At 43.0% G+C, this 16058-nt stretch overlaps 1 protein-coding gene across 1 annotated transcript; it reads left to right on the forward strand.

Annotated features, from left to right (window-relative positions):
• Positions 1 to 4592: 4592 nt before the first annotated feature.
• LOC120057941 (tumor necrosis factor ligand superfamily member 11-like) lies at positions 4593 to 14153 on the forward strand. The gene is made up of 4 exons (XM_039006418.1): positions 4593 to 4809; positions 6958 to 6993; positions 11884 to 12019; positions 12219 to 14153. Exons 1-4 carry the CDS (start codon positions 4615 to 4617, stop codon positions 12680 to 12682), a joined length of 831 nt encoding a protein of 276 aa, XP_038862346.1. The 5' UTR covers positions 4593 to 4614; the 3' UTR covers positions 12683 to 14153.
• The last annotated feature ends 1905 nt before the right edge of the window (positions 14154 to 16058 follow it).

Here is a 16058-nt window from a genome sequence, read left to right on the forward strand (position 1 = left end):
GTGTGTATGCATGTGTCTGTGCCAATGTTTGTGTTGCTTCACAGTCCCCGCTGTTGCATAAGGTGTTTTTTAATCTGCTTTTTTAAATCTGATTTTACTGATTACGTCAGTTACTTGATGTGGAATAGAGTTCCATGTAGTCGTGGCTCTATGTAGCACTGTGCGCCTCCCATAGTCTGTTCTGGACTTGGGGACTGTGAAGAGACCTCTTGTGGCATGGCTTGTGGGGTATGAATGGGTGTCTGAGCTGTGTGCCAGTAGTTTAGACAGACAGCTCGGTGCATTCAACATGTCAATACCTCTCATAAATAAAAGTAGTGATGAAGTCAATCTCTCCTCCACTTTCAGCCAGGAGAGATTGACATGCATATTATTAATATTAGCTCTCTGTGTACATCCAAGGGCCAGCAGTGTTGCTCTGTTCTTAGCCAATTGCAATTTTCCTAAATCCTTTTTTTGTGGCACCTGACCACACGACTGAACAGTAGTCAAGGTGCGACAAAACTAGGGCCTGTAGGACCTGCCTTGTTGCTAGTGTTGTTAAGAAGGCAGAGCATCGCTTTATTATAGACAGACTTCTCCTCATCTTAACTACTACTGTATCAATATGTATTGACCATGACAGTTTACAATCTAGGGTTCCTCCAAGCAGTTTTGTCATCTCAACTTGCTCAATTTACACATTATTTATTACAAGACTTAGTTGAGGTTTAGGGTTTAGTGAGTGTTTTGTTCCAAATACAATGCTTTTAGTTTTAGAAATATTTAGGGCTAACTTATTCCTTGCCACTCACTCAAACTAACTGCAGCTCTTTGTTGAGTGTTGCAGTCATTTCAGTCGCTGTAGTAGCTGACGTGTATACAGTAGTGTTGAGTCATCCGGATACATAGACACTCTGGCTTTACTCAAAGTCAGTGTTTGCCTCTCCTATCAGATGAGTGCAGGTGAATGTCTACCAATGGGAGGCAGGTTTGCAAACCATGTCAGGGAGGTCAAACCTAAAGGTCAGAAGGTTATTGAAGTAGGATGTATTTTGCTCACCTACAATGGTAGTGACCTTGGCATCTGTCAGTAGATGGAGGTAGGTTTGTAAAGCATGTAGCCTATAAAGACCAGGGGACATCCATTGCATACAAATTAAATATAGTTCTACTACACATAACTGAAATCATGTGTGTGTGGTTTTGTGAAAATCAAAAAGCCCATAATTACGGAGTATTACTTGTTTCTAGCGCCAGGAGGTTTGCTGGTTTAGGGATAAAGACGTAAAATAGCCACATTTCTCCCATGAACTCCACTGGCACACAGAGATGGATTTTGCAAATTCACCAACCTACCCCCTCTCCATCCCCCCTTTCTATTGTCACAGTGTCTGCCTAAAATAACCTGTGTTTCAAAACAGAGTTTCTTTCTGCTGGGTTTTCAAATACTATGTTGTTGTTTCTTTTACTGTCATCAGAAAACAGAGTAGAGCAGGGAGGTTATTCCAGTAGAGCATGGAGGTTATTCCAGTAGAGCATGAAGGTTATTCCAGTAGAGCAGGGAGGTTGTTCCAGTAGAGCAGGGAGGTTGTTCCAGTAGAGCAGGGATGTTATTCCAGTAGAGCAGGGAGGTTATTCCAGTAGAGCAGGGAGGTTATTCCAGTAGAGCAGGGAGGTTATTCCAGTAGAGCAGGGAGGTTATTCCAGTAGAGCAGGGAGGTTATTCCAGTAGAGCAGGGAGGTTATTCCAGTATAATTCTCCTGGCCAGAGGAGGACCACTGGGATGTTGATATTATATACAGTTTAGACCCTGTAATACTCACAGTGAAGAAGCTGAGGCAGCATAGAAGAACCAATTCCCGTAAGGGGACAGAACATTTTATTGAATTGTATTGGACTAGATTGTAAAGTTTTTGGGGTTTGGTACTGACTTTAATAGCCCAATAGCATGCATTCTGCTAAACACATTAATACTCACTGAATTCAAATCACTAACATTAACCCAAACGTTGCGTGTTCGAATCTCATCATGGACAACTTTAGCATTTTAGCTAATTAACAACTACTTACTACTTTGTAGCTACTTTGCATCTACTAGCATGTTAGCTAGCTCTACCCTTAACCCTAACTCCTAACCTTAACCTAATTGTTGTGTGTATGTACTGACATGTAGCCTATGCATAACTGATAGATACACGCACACTACATGTTGATGTTTTTAAATGTACATTACCAGTCAAAAGTTTGGACACACCTAATCATTCCAGGGTTTTTCTTTATTTTTACTATTTTCTACATTGTAGAATAATAGTGGAGACATCAGAATTATGAAATAACACATGGAATCATGTAGTAACCAAAAAAGTGCTAAATCTAAATTTATTTTAGATTCTTCAAAGTAGCCACCCTTTGCCTTGACAGCTTTACACACTCTTGGCATTCTCTCAACCAGCAGTCTTGAAGGAGTTCCCACATATGCTGAGCACTTGTTGGCTGCTTTTCATTCACTCTGCGGTCCAACTCATCCCAAACCATCTCAATTGGGTTGAGGTCCGGTGATTGTGGAGGCCAGGTCATCTGATGCAGCACTCCATCACTCTCCTTCTTGGTCAAAAAGTCCTTACAGCCTGGAGGATTTGGGTCATTGTTAAGTTGAAAAACAAATGATAGTCCCACTAAGCGCAAAGCAGATGGGATGGCGTATCACAGACAGTGTCACCAGCAAAGCACCATCACCCCTCTTCCTCCATGCTTCACGGTGGGAACCACACATACGGAGATCATCCGTTCACCTACTCATCTTGTTGGTGTCCTTTAGTAGTGGTTTCCTTGCAGCAAATCGACCATGAAGGCCTGAACAGTTGATGTTGAGACGTGTCTGTTACTTGAACTCTGAAGCATTTATTTGGGCTGCAATTTCAGAGGCTGGTAACTCTAATGAACTCATCCTCTGCAGCAGAGGGAGGTAACTCTGGGTCTTCCTTTCCTGTGGCGGTCCTCATGAGAGCCAGTTTCATCATAGCGCTTGATGGTTTTTGCGACTGCACTTGAAGAAACTTTCAAAGTTCTTGAAATTTTCCGGATTGACTGACCTTCATGTCTTAAAGTAATGATGAACTGTCGTTTCTCTTTGCTTATTGGAGCTGTTCTTGCCATAATATGGACTAGGTATTTTACCAAATAGGGCTATCTTCTGTATACCACCGCTACCTTGTCACAACACAACTGATTGGCTCAAATGCATTAAGGAAAGACACTCCACAAATTCACTTTTAACAAGGCACACCTGTTCATTGAAATGCATTCCAGGTGACTACCTCATGAAGCTGGTTGAGAGAATGCCAAGAGTGTGCAAAACTGTCATCAAGCCAAAGGGTGGCTACTTTGAAGAATCTCAAATATAAAATGTATTTGTTAAACACTTTTTTGGTTACTACATGATTCCATATGTGTTATTTCATAGTTTTGATGTCTTCACTATTCTACAATGTAGAAAATAGTAAAAAAATAAAAACCATGGATAAGTAGGTGTCCAAACTTTTGACTGGTACTGTATTTAAATTTCAAAGTCTTTGGCTGTAATGTCTTTTTCGTTATGTGTCGAACACCAGTAAGACTAGCTGTTTCCATTGACGCTAATGGGGATCCTAATAAATCAAATCAAACCCGTTAACTACTTAGCTAGCATGTTACCTAACCCCTAAACCTAACCTTAACCCCTAAACTTCACCCCTAGCCTAGCTGACGTTAGCCACCTAATTAGCCTAGCTAACATTAGCCACAACAAATTGGAATGTGTCATGTACAATGGGTTATGAAGATTTTTTGGGGGAAAAACATTAAATGTGTTGCGATGAAAATCGTGTAATACACACACACACAAAAAAATGTCTGTCACGAATTTCGAATAAGTAACTTGTGTCTATTTCAAAATAAGCTATGATAGTTTGTTGATCTGTCTGTCTGATCAGAGTGGTAATAATGTCTGTCTATCGTTGTGTACAGGCTATGATTGGCTATGACACAGTGACAGCTCCAATTTGTGGTTATTATTGGGTAAGTGTTCACATTCGATGCGTGGAAGACAGTATGTGGTTGAGGTGTTGCATGCACAGAGGTACACACACACATCCGGTGTCATATCCGGTGTCATACGGTGAATCGCTCAGAGATATTTGGGTTGGGAATGACTTCTCTAATGAGACAATTCATCAACTAGGGAACATTTACTCTGCAAAGAAAACCTTTAGAGTAAAAATAACTGCCAGACTCCTATGATCATAAAGCGCTTATAACTGCCATCTCTTTTTTATCCAGCAAATGTCCCCATACCAATCATTCCATCAGCGCGGCAGGAGTGATCTTGGGCTACAGCCACAGCTGTGTGTTATAAAGAGCCCGGTCTAGTTTAACCTGTCCTGTACGGTTATGGTTATATGTGTGTGCGCGCGTCTTGACAGGCAGCACACACACATACACACTATACTAGAGATCACGGTCGTCTGATTGGCTGTCTCTCTACAGAGGGAGCCGCTAGTCTTCTGCCCACCCACTGTTTATAGCTCTCCTCGGTCAGAATTTCCTTCCTTCCACTGAAAGTAGTCTATTCATCCAGAGCACCAGGTCTCACCATGGCAGCTAATGATTACCGAGGCTACCTGAGGAACCACTCCGACACGGAGAGCGCTCAGCCACGCTACCACCCGTCCCATGGCTCGGAACCCACCTATAGACCGCTTATATTCGGAACTCTTGCTATTATGGGACTGCTGCAGATTGCATCGAGTGTGGCGATCTTGTTACACTTGACAGGTTATCTCCAAGAGGTAAGACACTTTTCAAGGTGCACAACGATTGATAATAGAACTAGGCCTATGCAACACACATGTGAGTTGCGACACTAGTGCCCGTGATCATTTTAACGTGGAGCTGCGGGTTGCCTGCTTTCAGTTCGATTTTAAACAAGCAACCTAACAATAGCCTAAACCATATGAATATGCAACATTGTCGTTTATTAAATAGTTCTCAGTTCCACATTGCTTTCCTGGAATAGGCTACCAAGACATTTTGCAGTTTGAAGAGCACAGGTTTAAACCTCCTGCGCATACAGTTCCGGCTCGCCACTTACTGAGAAACTTGCGGCTGATGAGCTTGAGCACTTTCTTAGAACAATCTGTGCTCCGGGCTGCAAGTGACCGTAGTTCTGTGAACTTGTCCCCAACAGTAAAACAAGCTGTCAGCGCTCTGTGTTTTACATAGCCTATCTATCATCTCTCTCTACTGATGAGATTTCCCGCTCAGATTATAAGGAGTTAACAGTTATTTCGGCAATACAGTATTTTCCATTTGTTACAGACTTTTTATCAAAGCAATCTCCCGTTTTCACAACAATACATTTCAACAGCGAATGTCAGGCAGATGGGGATAAACATACTGTAAAGCTGTCATTCAAGCAATCTTGTTTGTAAAATACAGCTGTTTTTACTTATTGCAGGCATTTTTGGGGGTGTTTATTCTGTTATTTAGAGGTATCTGTTGAATACTGAGAATAAACAGATGTTTCTTAAAGTTTATTATGTAGTTTGGGGAGGTGGGCTGCAACAGTTTATAGCCAGGAGGGTTCAGAAACCCACCAAGAATCTCTCCTAAAGATTTTTAGCTGTTCTGAAATTCAAAACAAAATTCAAAAATGCTTTATTGGCAAAATAAAATAGTAAATTCGTATTGCCAAAGCAACAATATACAAAATAAACATGTATCAGTTCTCTAATCTCCAGGTCTTCTCCAGGCAAGCCATTAGCCCTCAGCATACAGAGAGACAGAATAACTCTTCAGTGATATGTATGTGCTTCAGTGCCAGTCAGGTGGCTAACCTGTCAGCTACCCCTATCACCCTGCACAATCAGTCTTGTATAAGACAGCATTAACATTCTTTCTGGGTTGTTATTATTTCTGTATGGTGGTTTGTGGAGTTGAATGGTTTCATGTTTCAACAAGCCAAACAACAAGAAAACATTTCAGTTCCATCACGATGCTCCATCAGTCTTCACACGTAGACCTAATGAAGTCCAGCATGTGGTGTGTGTGTTTTTAGAGAGAGAGAGAGAGCGAGCATGCTGCAGAAGAATGTCAATGTTTGTTTAACCCATCTTTTGCCATAAACAAAGTGTTGTGGTGTGTGCCGGTAGCTTGTTAACTCCTGGAGACAAGTCAGAGTAGGAAAAGAGAGAGTATCTTAGAGCTGTATTTGGCACGAGGACCAGGTTGTGTTAGGAAATGGATGCAGAGAGAAAATCTCTGCTGTGAGCCATCAAACTTCCTATTAAAAGTCTCCCATTCAGACTGTCCTGCACTGGTCCTGCAGTGAGAAAGCTCTGATTGGGCTGAATTAGCTTTCCACTCAGCGAAGAGAAAGAAAAAAGCCGTTCTCTGAATAAACGGTCCTCCTGACGACAGACCCATAGGGTAGCACTTTAAGGTGTCTCCCTGTCTGAACACCTGTAGGAGTTACTGGGAGCAGGAGGCAGCACAGCACCGTGCCTCAGGAGGAATGTGCTGCTGTAGGCTGTTTCTAAACACTCAGACTCTGAGGGTCTGAGAGACCAGGATGTACAGGACATCTGGTTCTAGATAGGGTTATAGGGATGGGAATCAGTATTATAGGTAATGGTACCAGGGATACAGTGCCTCACTAGACTATATGTCCATGCTTGAAAGCGCAATAATGTCAGGGATGGAAGTAGTGGTTATAAAGTTCAGTTCTTACAATATGTTCTCTTTAACTATTTGATCAATTTATGTCATTAATGGTTGTCCAGAGAGTCAATTCACATGGTCTTCCAGGTTTCAGTCAATGAATTGTGACACCCATGGGGCTACCTGTCAACAATGTGTGTCTGTTTTACTCTGATAGATTAGGGGGATTGTTAGGTATTATTCATCTTCTTAACGCCAGTGTTTGTTTCTGTTTCCAGGTAGACATCTCCTCTGCCCCACAGCAGCCAATAGAGGTGAGTTGACCCCTGTCTGATCATAATAACCAGCCCTTTCATTGGTCCAAAGAGGGTTTTTACTGTATGTTCTGTACTTCCTGGTAAGGTAAAATTAATAGGCATATGTTTGTCATTAAAGATCAGGAGATTGTCAGATGACACTTTATATTATAATCTTATATCAGATGGTATTTATCTGGTAATGTAATTTAAAAGGTAATACCAGATAAATAGGCTAATTACTGTAAAAGAGGATAGATTATTTATATATATATATATATACACACACACATACATAAAACTTTGGGGGGGCAAATCATTTGTCCCCCCCCAAGTTATATATACACTATATATAAAAAATGATGTGGACTCCCCTTCAAATTAGTGGATTCGGCTATTTCAGCCACACCCGTTGCTGACAGGTGTATATAATAGAGTGCGCATCCATGCAATCTCCATAGACAAACATTGGCAGTAAAATGGCCTTAATGAAGAGCTAAGTGACCTTCAATGTGGCCCCGTCATAGGATGCCACCTTTCCAACAAGTCTGTTCGTAAAATTTCTGCCCCGCTTGAGCTGACCCGGTAAACTGTAAGTGCTGTTATTGTGAAGTGGAAATGTCTCGGAGCAACAACGGCCACACAAGCTCACAGAACAGGACCACTGATCGTCTGTCCACAAGCCTAAAATCACCAGGCGCAATGCCAAGCGTCTGCTGGAGTGGTGTAAAGCTCGTCGCCATTGGACTCTGGAGCAGTTCTCTGGAGTGATGAATCATGCTTCACCATCTGGCAGTCCGACAGATGAATATGGGTTTCGTGTGATTCCAGGAGAACGCTGCCTGCCCCAATGCATAGTGCCAACTGTAAAGTTTGGTGGAGGAGGAATAATAGTCTGGGGACGTTTTTCATGGTTGGGGCTAGGCCCCTTAGTTCCAGTGAAGGGAAATCTTAATGCTACAGCATACAATGACATTCTTTATGATTCTGTGCTTTCAACTTTTTGGCAACAGTTTGAGGAAGGCCCTTTCCTGTTTCAGCATGACGATGCCCCCGTGCACAAAGTGAGGTCCATACAGAAATGGTTTGTCGAGATCTGTGTGGAAGAACTTGACCGGCCTGCACAGAGCCCTGACCTCAACTCCATCAAACACCTTTGGGACGAATTGGAACGCAGACTGCGAGCTAGGCCAACATCAGTGCCTGACCTCACTAAAACTCTTGTCACTCAGCAATGTTCCAACATCTAGTGGAAAGCCTTCCCAGAAGAGTGGAGGCTGTTATAGTAGCAAAGGGTGGGGACCAACTCCATATTAATGCCCATGATTTTGGAAGGAGATGTTCAACGAGCAGATGTCCACATACTTCTGGTCATGTAGTGTATATTATTTTTGGGGTGGACATAACTGTCAAAGCACCAGCAAATCAGCTCCAAGGGATTTTAATTTTGGAAATTTGCTCCAAAGTATTCCCACGCATAATAAAAGAGATATACGGTGTGTGATTGTATATACATGTAAGCAGGGTTTGAAATGATTGTTTTAGTCAAATATTATCTGTTTGGGATTCTTGCGGTCAATTTGCAGTCTACAAATTATTTGTATATTATGTTCCGGGCCCCTGACCAGCCACTCAAGAAAATAAAAAAATAAAAAATAAATTGTCTTGCTGTTGAATCTAGTTGATGATCCCTGATCTACAGGATATACATTCCAAAGTTGATGATCCCTGATCTACAGGATATACATTCCAAAGTTGATGATCCCTGATCTACAGGATATACATTCCAAAGTTGATGATCCCTGATCTACAGGATATACATTCCAAAGTTGATGATCCCTGATCTACAGGATATACATTCCAAAGTTGATGATCCCTGATCTACAGGATATACATTCCAAAGTTGATGATCCCTGATCTACAGGATATACATTCCAAAGTTGATGATCCCTGATCTACAGGATATACATTCCAAAGCTGTTTCCTTTTTGGCTTCATTCATTGATTCTCTGACACGAAACAGCCTGGTCCTGTGCTTGAGTTAGCCTATGGCAGTCCTGTTTGGTCAAACCAGAATATCAGTAAAAGCTAGGGGAAACTACTGGGTAACCACCTTGGTGTGTATGTTCAGCCATTGGATTTCACCAAGGGGGAAAAAAAGTGTTACAACACATTACACCTTGTAGGTTGAGTAAAGGCATTCCAACAATGTTTTGATGCAAGGCATTTCTTCCTCCTATAAGTTGCACCCAGGAAGTAGCAGTATTCAGGAAGTAGCAGTATTATCAGCATGGGGTGGTGTACAATCCAGTATTTAAAACTTTAATAACAAACTTTTATATTAAAACAAAGACAAGGTAACCCGTTCTCAAATTTGTGCTTAGTCGTGCTGTTCCCATGCTTTTGTTTTTAAAGTGAGGAGCAGAAAGCTTGTTGTGCATACCCAGCAGCTTTATACCCAAAGCCAAATCCAGCTTCAAACCCTAACCCCAGTGTGGTCTGGAGCCTGTAGAGAGGTCAAGCCAGTCATCACCCTAATAAGATGAGGATTGGGGGGGTAGGTCTAGAGTCAGGTTGGCCTGTAGTTTACTGTACTGTAGTGGGGCACCAATCAGATTATATCATGGTTTGGCAGAGGCAGTTGCCTAGTCTGTTTGTCTTGAGTAAACCTTTGCTCATCAGTAACAGTGGTATATAGCGGTGGAATGCACCATTGTTGATGTCAGAAAGGAGTTTCTGTAATTCCTTCTTGGAATGTTCTGTCTTCTCTCTGGCACAGGCTTCTACCGGAAACAGCCAAATCTTTCCAGGAAGTAAAACAAAGAAAGTTAGCAGCTCTTCTATGTTTTGCTTTGCTCTCATTGCCCCAAAAGAGTGCTTAGACAAACCACCCACTCTGCTCTGTCCTGCCTTGAACTAAGGAGGCCTTTGTGTCGTCAGTGACATCTCAGACAGGGATGATTCCCATGCTGTAGTCTCAACCCTGGTCCAGCCACCAGAGTGAACCCTGCTCTAGGCTTTATGAGGTGTGAGGCTGACAGGTCCGTTTGGCTCCTACTGTGTTATCATAGAGTCTGTGTGTATGTGTTCCTGTGTGTGTGTGTGGTGACAGTCTTCCCTGGGACCAGTTAATTTGCTGATAAATTAGTGTTTTTTTTTAAAGACCAGGCCTTACTAAGAGCTGTCATGTCTCATGTTTGCTTTTGTTAAGTGCCCTTTGATTTGAGGCAGGATCGAGCCAGTCTGGGCCTACAGTGGGACCTGTGGTCAGCCTGATGGCTGGAAGGTCAGAGAGCACAGGGTACTCAGAGCTCAATGGGTTGGAATGGATGACTCATGGCTGTTGTCTATTGTACAGTGTTGCACACTATTGTGCAGTGTTGGGCTGTAGTCTTCTATTGCACTGTGGACTGAACTGTGTGAAAGGTGATACAATAGAGTAAAACAGTATAGTACAACACAGGAGTGGATGGCCACACACAGTGTACTGGTTTTGACCCTCCGCCTCTAAATCAGGGACTGATTCAGACCTGGGACACCAGGTGAAGGGAATCTTTTTTCATTAATGTCATTTATTGGCCAGAAACAGCCGTAGGCCTGGGTCTGAATACACTGCAGTAGTAAGTTATATAGTAGACCAGTAACCATCCCAGCTCTGTATCTATCCAGCTAACGTAATCCTCTATTCCTGGGAAGGAGGTATTGTGGTCGAGTGTCTCACCACAAATCAAGGCCAAATGCCACAGTGTTGGGCCAGGGGCAGTTAGACCGTTATATCTCCGTAGCCTTGGCCAGACTTGTTTACCCTGTCTAATTCTAAACCACTTTTCTGTAAACATGTTTAAACGCAAATGGTTTTTAAAAGAGAGACAGTACTAATCTTGGACTCAATGTCTACAGGTCTGTCTGCTCCTGTTGTTTTCTGAGTAAATATACAAGACTTAATATTAGTGTCATGCAGGTGCAAAAATGGTGCTGCAAACCACAGTGATGATCATTTCAGGGCAATAGTCTGTTTTATATTTAATGTTCCGTGCCATCTCTATTCAGAGGTGTTGTGTGTGGGTTTTAGGTCATTTAAGAACAATCTTCCATTTCAACATTGGCTGGGGGTGGAGGGGAGATGACATATCAGGCATACCAGGGCTGATCAAAATGTAGGAAATTACAAAACAAGTTGAAACATCTACAGGATGTCTCTGTTCTGGAAGGAAGTGTCTCTAGCAGACGTTAGGTCTTCACACGGAACCCGTTCAGTCAGGCAGGCTGGGTAACTGATTGTTTACCTGCATAGAGACTGTTTTGTTTGTCTATGTGCTGCGTCTTGTCTCCAGTCTGTGTACTATAGCTCAGACTGGTGATACGTATGTCATCGCACCACTCCAGGGTTGAATCTAATCAAGTTAGAAGTGGTGCCAGAACTGTGAAAGGAACATCCATCTGAAAGGTGACATTAACCAGCAGCCCTAGGGTTACAGAACCACACCACAATTACTGGTGCTGCTCACAACTCAGCGCTCCAAGCTTAGAGGTTCACTTGGCAGAACTACTGGGAGAAGTGTGTGGGAAACACAGGCAAGCACACACAAATTAAAATAGACAATGAAATAAGCATTGGTTGAAACATGTGGCAACTGTTTAGAAAGCATTATGATTGGGCTAATGATAAATCACTTCTAGATAGTGGGTTGCAGCTGGACAGTCACTCACTATGTCTGATTTGAAGGGAAGAATTTGTCAAACTACTGTACAAGCTACACTACAAAATGACCCTGTGGTATCCATCCCTCCTCTCAATGACTACTTTTTAAAAACTGTTGATGCCGGAGTTCCCAGGCCTTTACAGTTCCACCCTGCTCTGACATGTGTAACGTTCCGTTGAGGACCATTTCCTTTCCATTTCCACAGGAAGTGCAGACAGAACCGATCATTGCTGATGCCCTGAGGGACCCGAGAAAAGGCAGACAACGCTGCAAAAACCAGGGGAGGGAGGGGCTTCCATCAGCTCATCTACCATTCAAAGTGACCACCAACTACGTGAAGAGTAAGCTCATAGAAGTAGCCAACAGTAAGCCACAGTTTACAGCTAGATTAGAACTAGTCTACTGCAACCAATATTCATATACATTACAATGGTAAAACTGTGACAGATCTTTGACTGACTGACTGACTGACGGATTAATTGGATTTATTTGCTGATTAGTTGATCAACTGATTGACTTGCTGATGTATTACTGTTCCAGAGGGGGAGCTGAGAGCAGCTATGATCCATTGGGACGAGGCGCAGGGCCACCTGAAGAAGATGCGTTACCATGACGGCCGTCTCCTGGTGGACGAGTCAGGCCTGTACTACGTCTACGCCAAGACCTGTTTCCGCTACTACGACCTGGAACCTGAGACAGAGCCCAGCGACGCCCCTGGACACGCCCTCGCCACACCCCAGACCGTGGACGTTAACAACGCCCAGCTCATCCAGTACATCTCCCAGGAGAAACACACGTCCTCACCCAGCAAGTCTGTGGTGCTGATGAAGACAGGCAGCACCATGCGCTGGAATAACTCTCAGTATAACATGTACTGTGCCCAGCAGGGCAGGGGGGTGATGCTACAGCACGGGGACGGACTGTTTGTTAACGTGTCCAACGCCTGGATGCTGGACCCTGAACCGGAGGGGACGTACTTTGGGGCGATCAAGATGGGGAACTGAACCCACATACAGAGAAGGAGGATGTGCTACTGGATGTTCTGCAGGCGTAACTGCCAAACAACCACAGAGAGACAGAGCACTTACTGCATGTGAGATTACTGAATTTGTGTTTGATTTGTTTTTGTATTGAAAAGGTATGGGCTATGTTGCTCTTCACCAGATAGCCTTCTTACCCGATAGAGAATGAGGATAGGCAGTTATTTAGATGAGAGTTTATGGATATCTGGTCACTCACTAGGCCTTCAACAAACCACATAATATGCCATGCACACATACTTTAGACAAGACAACCATTTTCCTTATGGTCCAAAACGACACTGGATGCTTTTTAGTAGACCTGTAACATTTTATACAGCTGATAGTTATCAACCACTTTGTTGATATTTGTCATTCCAGGGAGCGCTTTTGAAAATGTTTGTACAATGTTTTTTTCAAGCATAGTAGTATGAATCCTATTGAAAATGTTTGTTTATCAGCTAACGACACAGTCATTCCTCATCCCTAGCCTGGCCCCTCATAGTTTACTAAACATTGTCATCGTCTTGAACAGCTGGGGTACTTTGTTTCTAAGGAGTAGAGTTTTCACCAATCATGCTCCTCTGTCTCTCTTGGGAAAGGAAGAAGGGGAGGTTAGAGGGTGAATAGGATGTGATTCAGTAGTGAACACAGTACTACTGTCCGTTCAGGCAACATTTAACATTACATAATGCGCTGTGTAAGAACAGTGATATAAAACTGTTAATTTTTGTTTTCCAAGAAAATACAGAAAAGTGAGTACAGAAGGGGTAGCAAATGGCTCCATAACTGCATTGACTTAGTTTATCCAGGAGAGACTTGGTGTAATCCTTCATCCCAGGAACTGAGGGGAACAAAGTTGTGGTTTGGATCAAACGTTTGTTTTCTTATTTTGATTTGTTTTTCCCCAAACTACATGTATCGAACTCTCCTTGCCCTGTCTTTGGTGGTTTATACGAGTAATGATAATCAAAAACACACAAACTAATGTAACGACACAAACTGAAGATAGCTGGCCTGTCTTACCGTAGGGGACGAGAGCAAAGATTGTCTTTATGAAACTAGCGGATCCAGATTGACTTTGGTTCACCTTTAATTTATAGTTTCTTTTTTCATTTTACTCTTCCAGAAGGTAAATGGGAATATGCACTAAATGTATTTATTTATTAGACATAAAAATGCAGATATGTACCATTGGTTAAATGATCTGTCTGCTTTAAAATCATGTATATTTTATGTCTGTTTTACAGTAGGCAGTACTTAGTTTATCAGTAGATGCGCTTTTTTTGTCCAAACACAGGGGCTCAATGTTGAAATCTGTATTTGTATTTTCTATTTCGACAATTCTGTGTGCACTTGCCTAGCCGAAGCAGAATATACTGTCCATCATAAGATTGTAGCAAACTTTTTAAAAATCTTCATCTTGTAAATTTTTTAAAAAATGTGATGTTTATTTATGTCAGTTTAACTAATAAAATCATTACTTTTCTATATAGGTTTGTTCGATTATTTAATCATCAAATCAAAATCTATTTGTCACATGCGCTGAACACAAAAGGTGTAGTAGACCTCACCGTGAAATGCTTACTTACAACAATGCAGAGTTTAAAAAAGTTAGAAAAATGTGCTAAATAAACTAAAAGGAAAAACAGTAACACAATAAAACAATTACGAGGCTATATACTAGGGGTACCAGTACCGAGGCAATGTGCTGGGGTACAGGGTAGTCGAGGTAATATGTACATGTAGGTAGGGGTAAAGTGACTGTGCATAGATAATAAACAGAGTAGCAGCAGCGTATGTGAAGAGTGTGAAGGAATGTGAATGTGTGGCATCAATATTTGATTTATTTAACGAGGCAAGTCAGTGAAGAACAAATTCTTATTTACAATGACGGCCTACCCCCGCCAAACCCGGACGACGCTGGACCAATTGTGCTCCACCCTATAGGACTCCCAATCACGGCCGGTTGTGATACAGCCTGGAATCAAACCAGGGTCTGTAGTGACGCCTCTAGCACTGAGATGTAGTGCCTTAGACCGCTGCGCCACTCAGGAGCCCACATATGTGTGCACGACCGTGTGTGTGTGTGTTTTGCAGTATCAGTGTAGTATGTGTGTGGTTAGAGTCCGGTCAGTGTACATTGAGCCTGTGTAAGAGAGTCTATGCAGAAAAATATATTAAATAAGAATAAAATAAGGGGGTCAATGTAAATAGTTTGAGTAGCCATTTGATTAACTTTTTAGCAGTCTAATGGCTTGGGGGCGTAGAAGCTGTTAAGGATCCTTTTTGTCCCAGACTTGGCGCTCAGCTACCCCTTGCCGTGCGGTAGCAGAGAAAACAACTGACAATTTTTAGGGCCTGCCTCTGACACCACCTGATAGAGGTCCTGGATGTCAGGAAGCTTGGCCCCAGTGATGTACTGGGCCGTCCACACTACCCTCTGTAGTGCCTTGCGGTCAGATTCCGAGCAGTTTCCATACCAGGCAGTGATGCAGCCAGTCAAGATGCTCTCAATTGTGCAGCTGTATAACTTTGAGGATCTGAGGACCCATGCAAATCTTTTCAGCCTCCTGAGGGGGAATAGGCATTGTCGTGCCCTCTTCACAGCTGTTTTGCTGTATTTGGACCATGATACAGTAAGTCCTTAGTGATATGGACACCAAGGAACTTGAAGCTCTCGACCCACTCCACTACAGCACTGTTGTTGTCAATTAGAGGCATTGTCTGCCCTCCTTTTCCTGTAGTCCACGATCAGCTCCTTTGTCTTGCTCACATTGAGGGAAAGGTTGTGGTCCTTGCACTACATTGCTAGGTCTCTGACCTCCCTATAAGCTGTCTCATCATCGTCAGCAATCAGGCCTACCACCGTCGTGTTGTCGGCAAACTTAATGAGGGTGTTGGAGTCGTGCTTGGCCACGCAGTCGTGGGTGAACAGGGAGTACAGGACTACACATGCACCCCTGAATGGCCCCCGTGTTGAGGGTCAGTGAGGCGGATGTGTTGTCTACCCTCAACACCTGGGGACGGCCCGTCAGGAAGTCCAGGATCCAGTTGCATTGGGAGGTGTTCAGTCCCATTGACCTTAGCTTAGTGATGAGCTCGGAGGGCACTAAGGTTTTGAACGTTTAGCTGTAGTCAATGAACAGCATTCTCACGTAGGTGTTCCTTTTGTCCAGATGGGAAAGGGCAGTGTGGAATGCAATAGAGATTGCGTCATCTGTGGATCTGTTGGGGCGGTATGCAAATTGGAGTGGGTCCAGGGTTTCTGGGATGATGGTGTTGATATGAGCCATGACCAGCCTGTCAAAGCATTTCATGGCTACAGATATGAGTGCTACGGGTTGGTAGTCATTTAAGC

Source organism: Salvelinus namaycush, chromosome 13 (genome assembly GCF_016432855.1).
Source record: "Salvelinus namaycush isolate Seneca chromosome 13, SaNama_1.0, whole genome shotgun sequence".
NCBI lineage: Eukaryota > Metazoa > Chordata > Actinopteri > Salmoniformes > Salmonidae > Salvelinus > Salvelinus namaycush.

Bases quoted from the DNA above. Each gene is read 5' to 3' on its own strand.
- LOC120057941 (XM_039006418.1), top strand. From the start codon at position 4,615: ATGGCAGCTAATGATTACCGAGGCTACCTGAGGAACCACTCCGACACG. The intron at 4,810-6,957 runs GTAAGACACTTT...TTCTGTTTCCAG, and splicing joins TGACAGGTTATCTCCAAGAG to GTAGACATCTCCTCTGCCCC. The intron at 6,994-11,883 runs GTGAGTTGACCC...CCATTTCCACAG, and splicing joins CCCCACAGCAGCCAATAGAG to GAAGTGCAGACAGAACCGAT.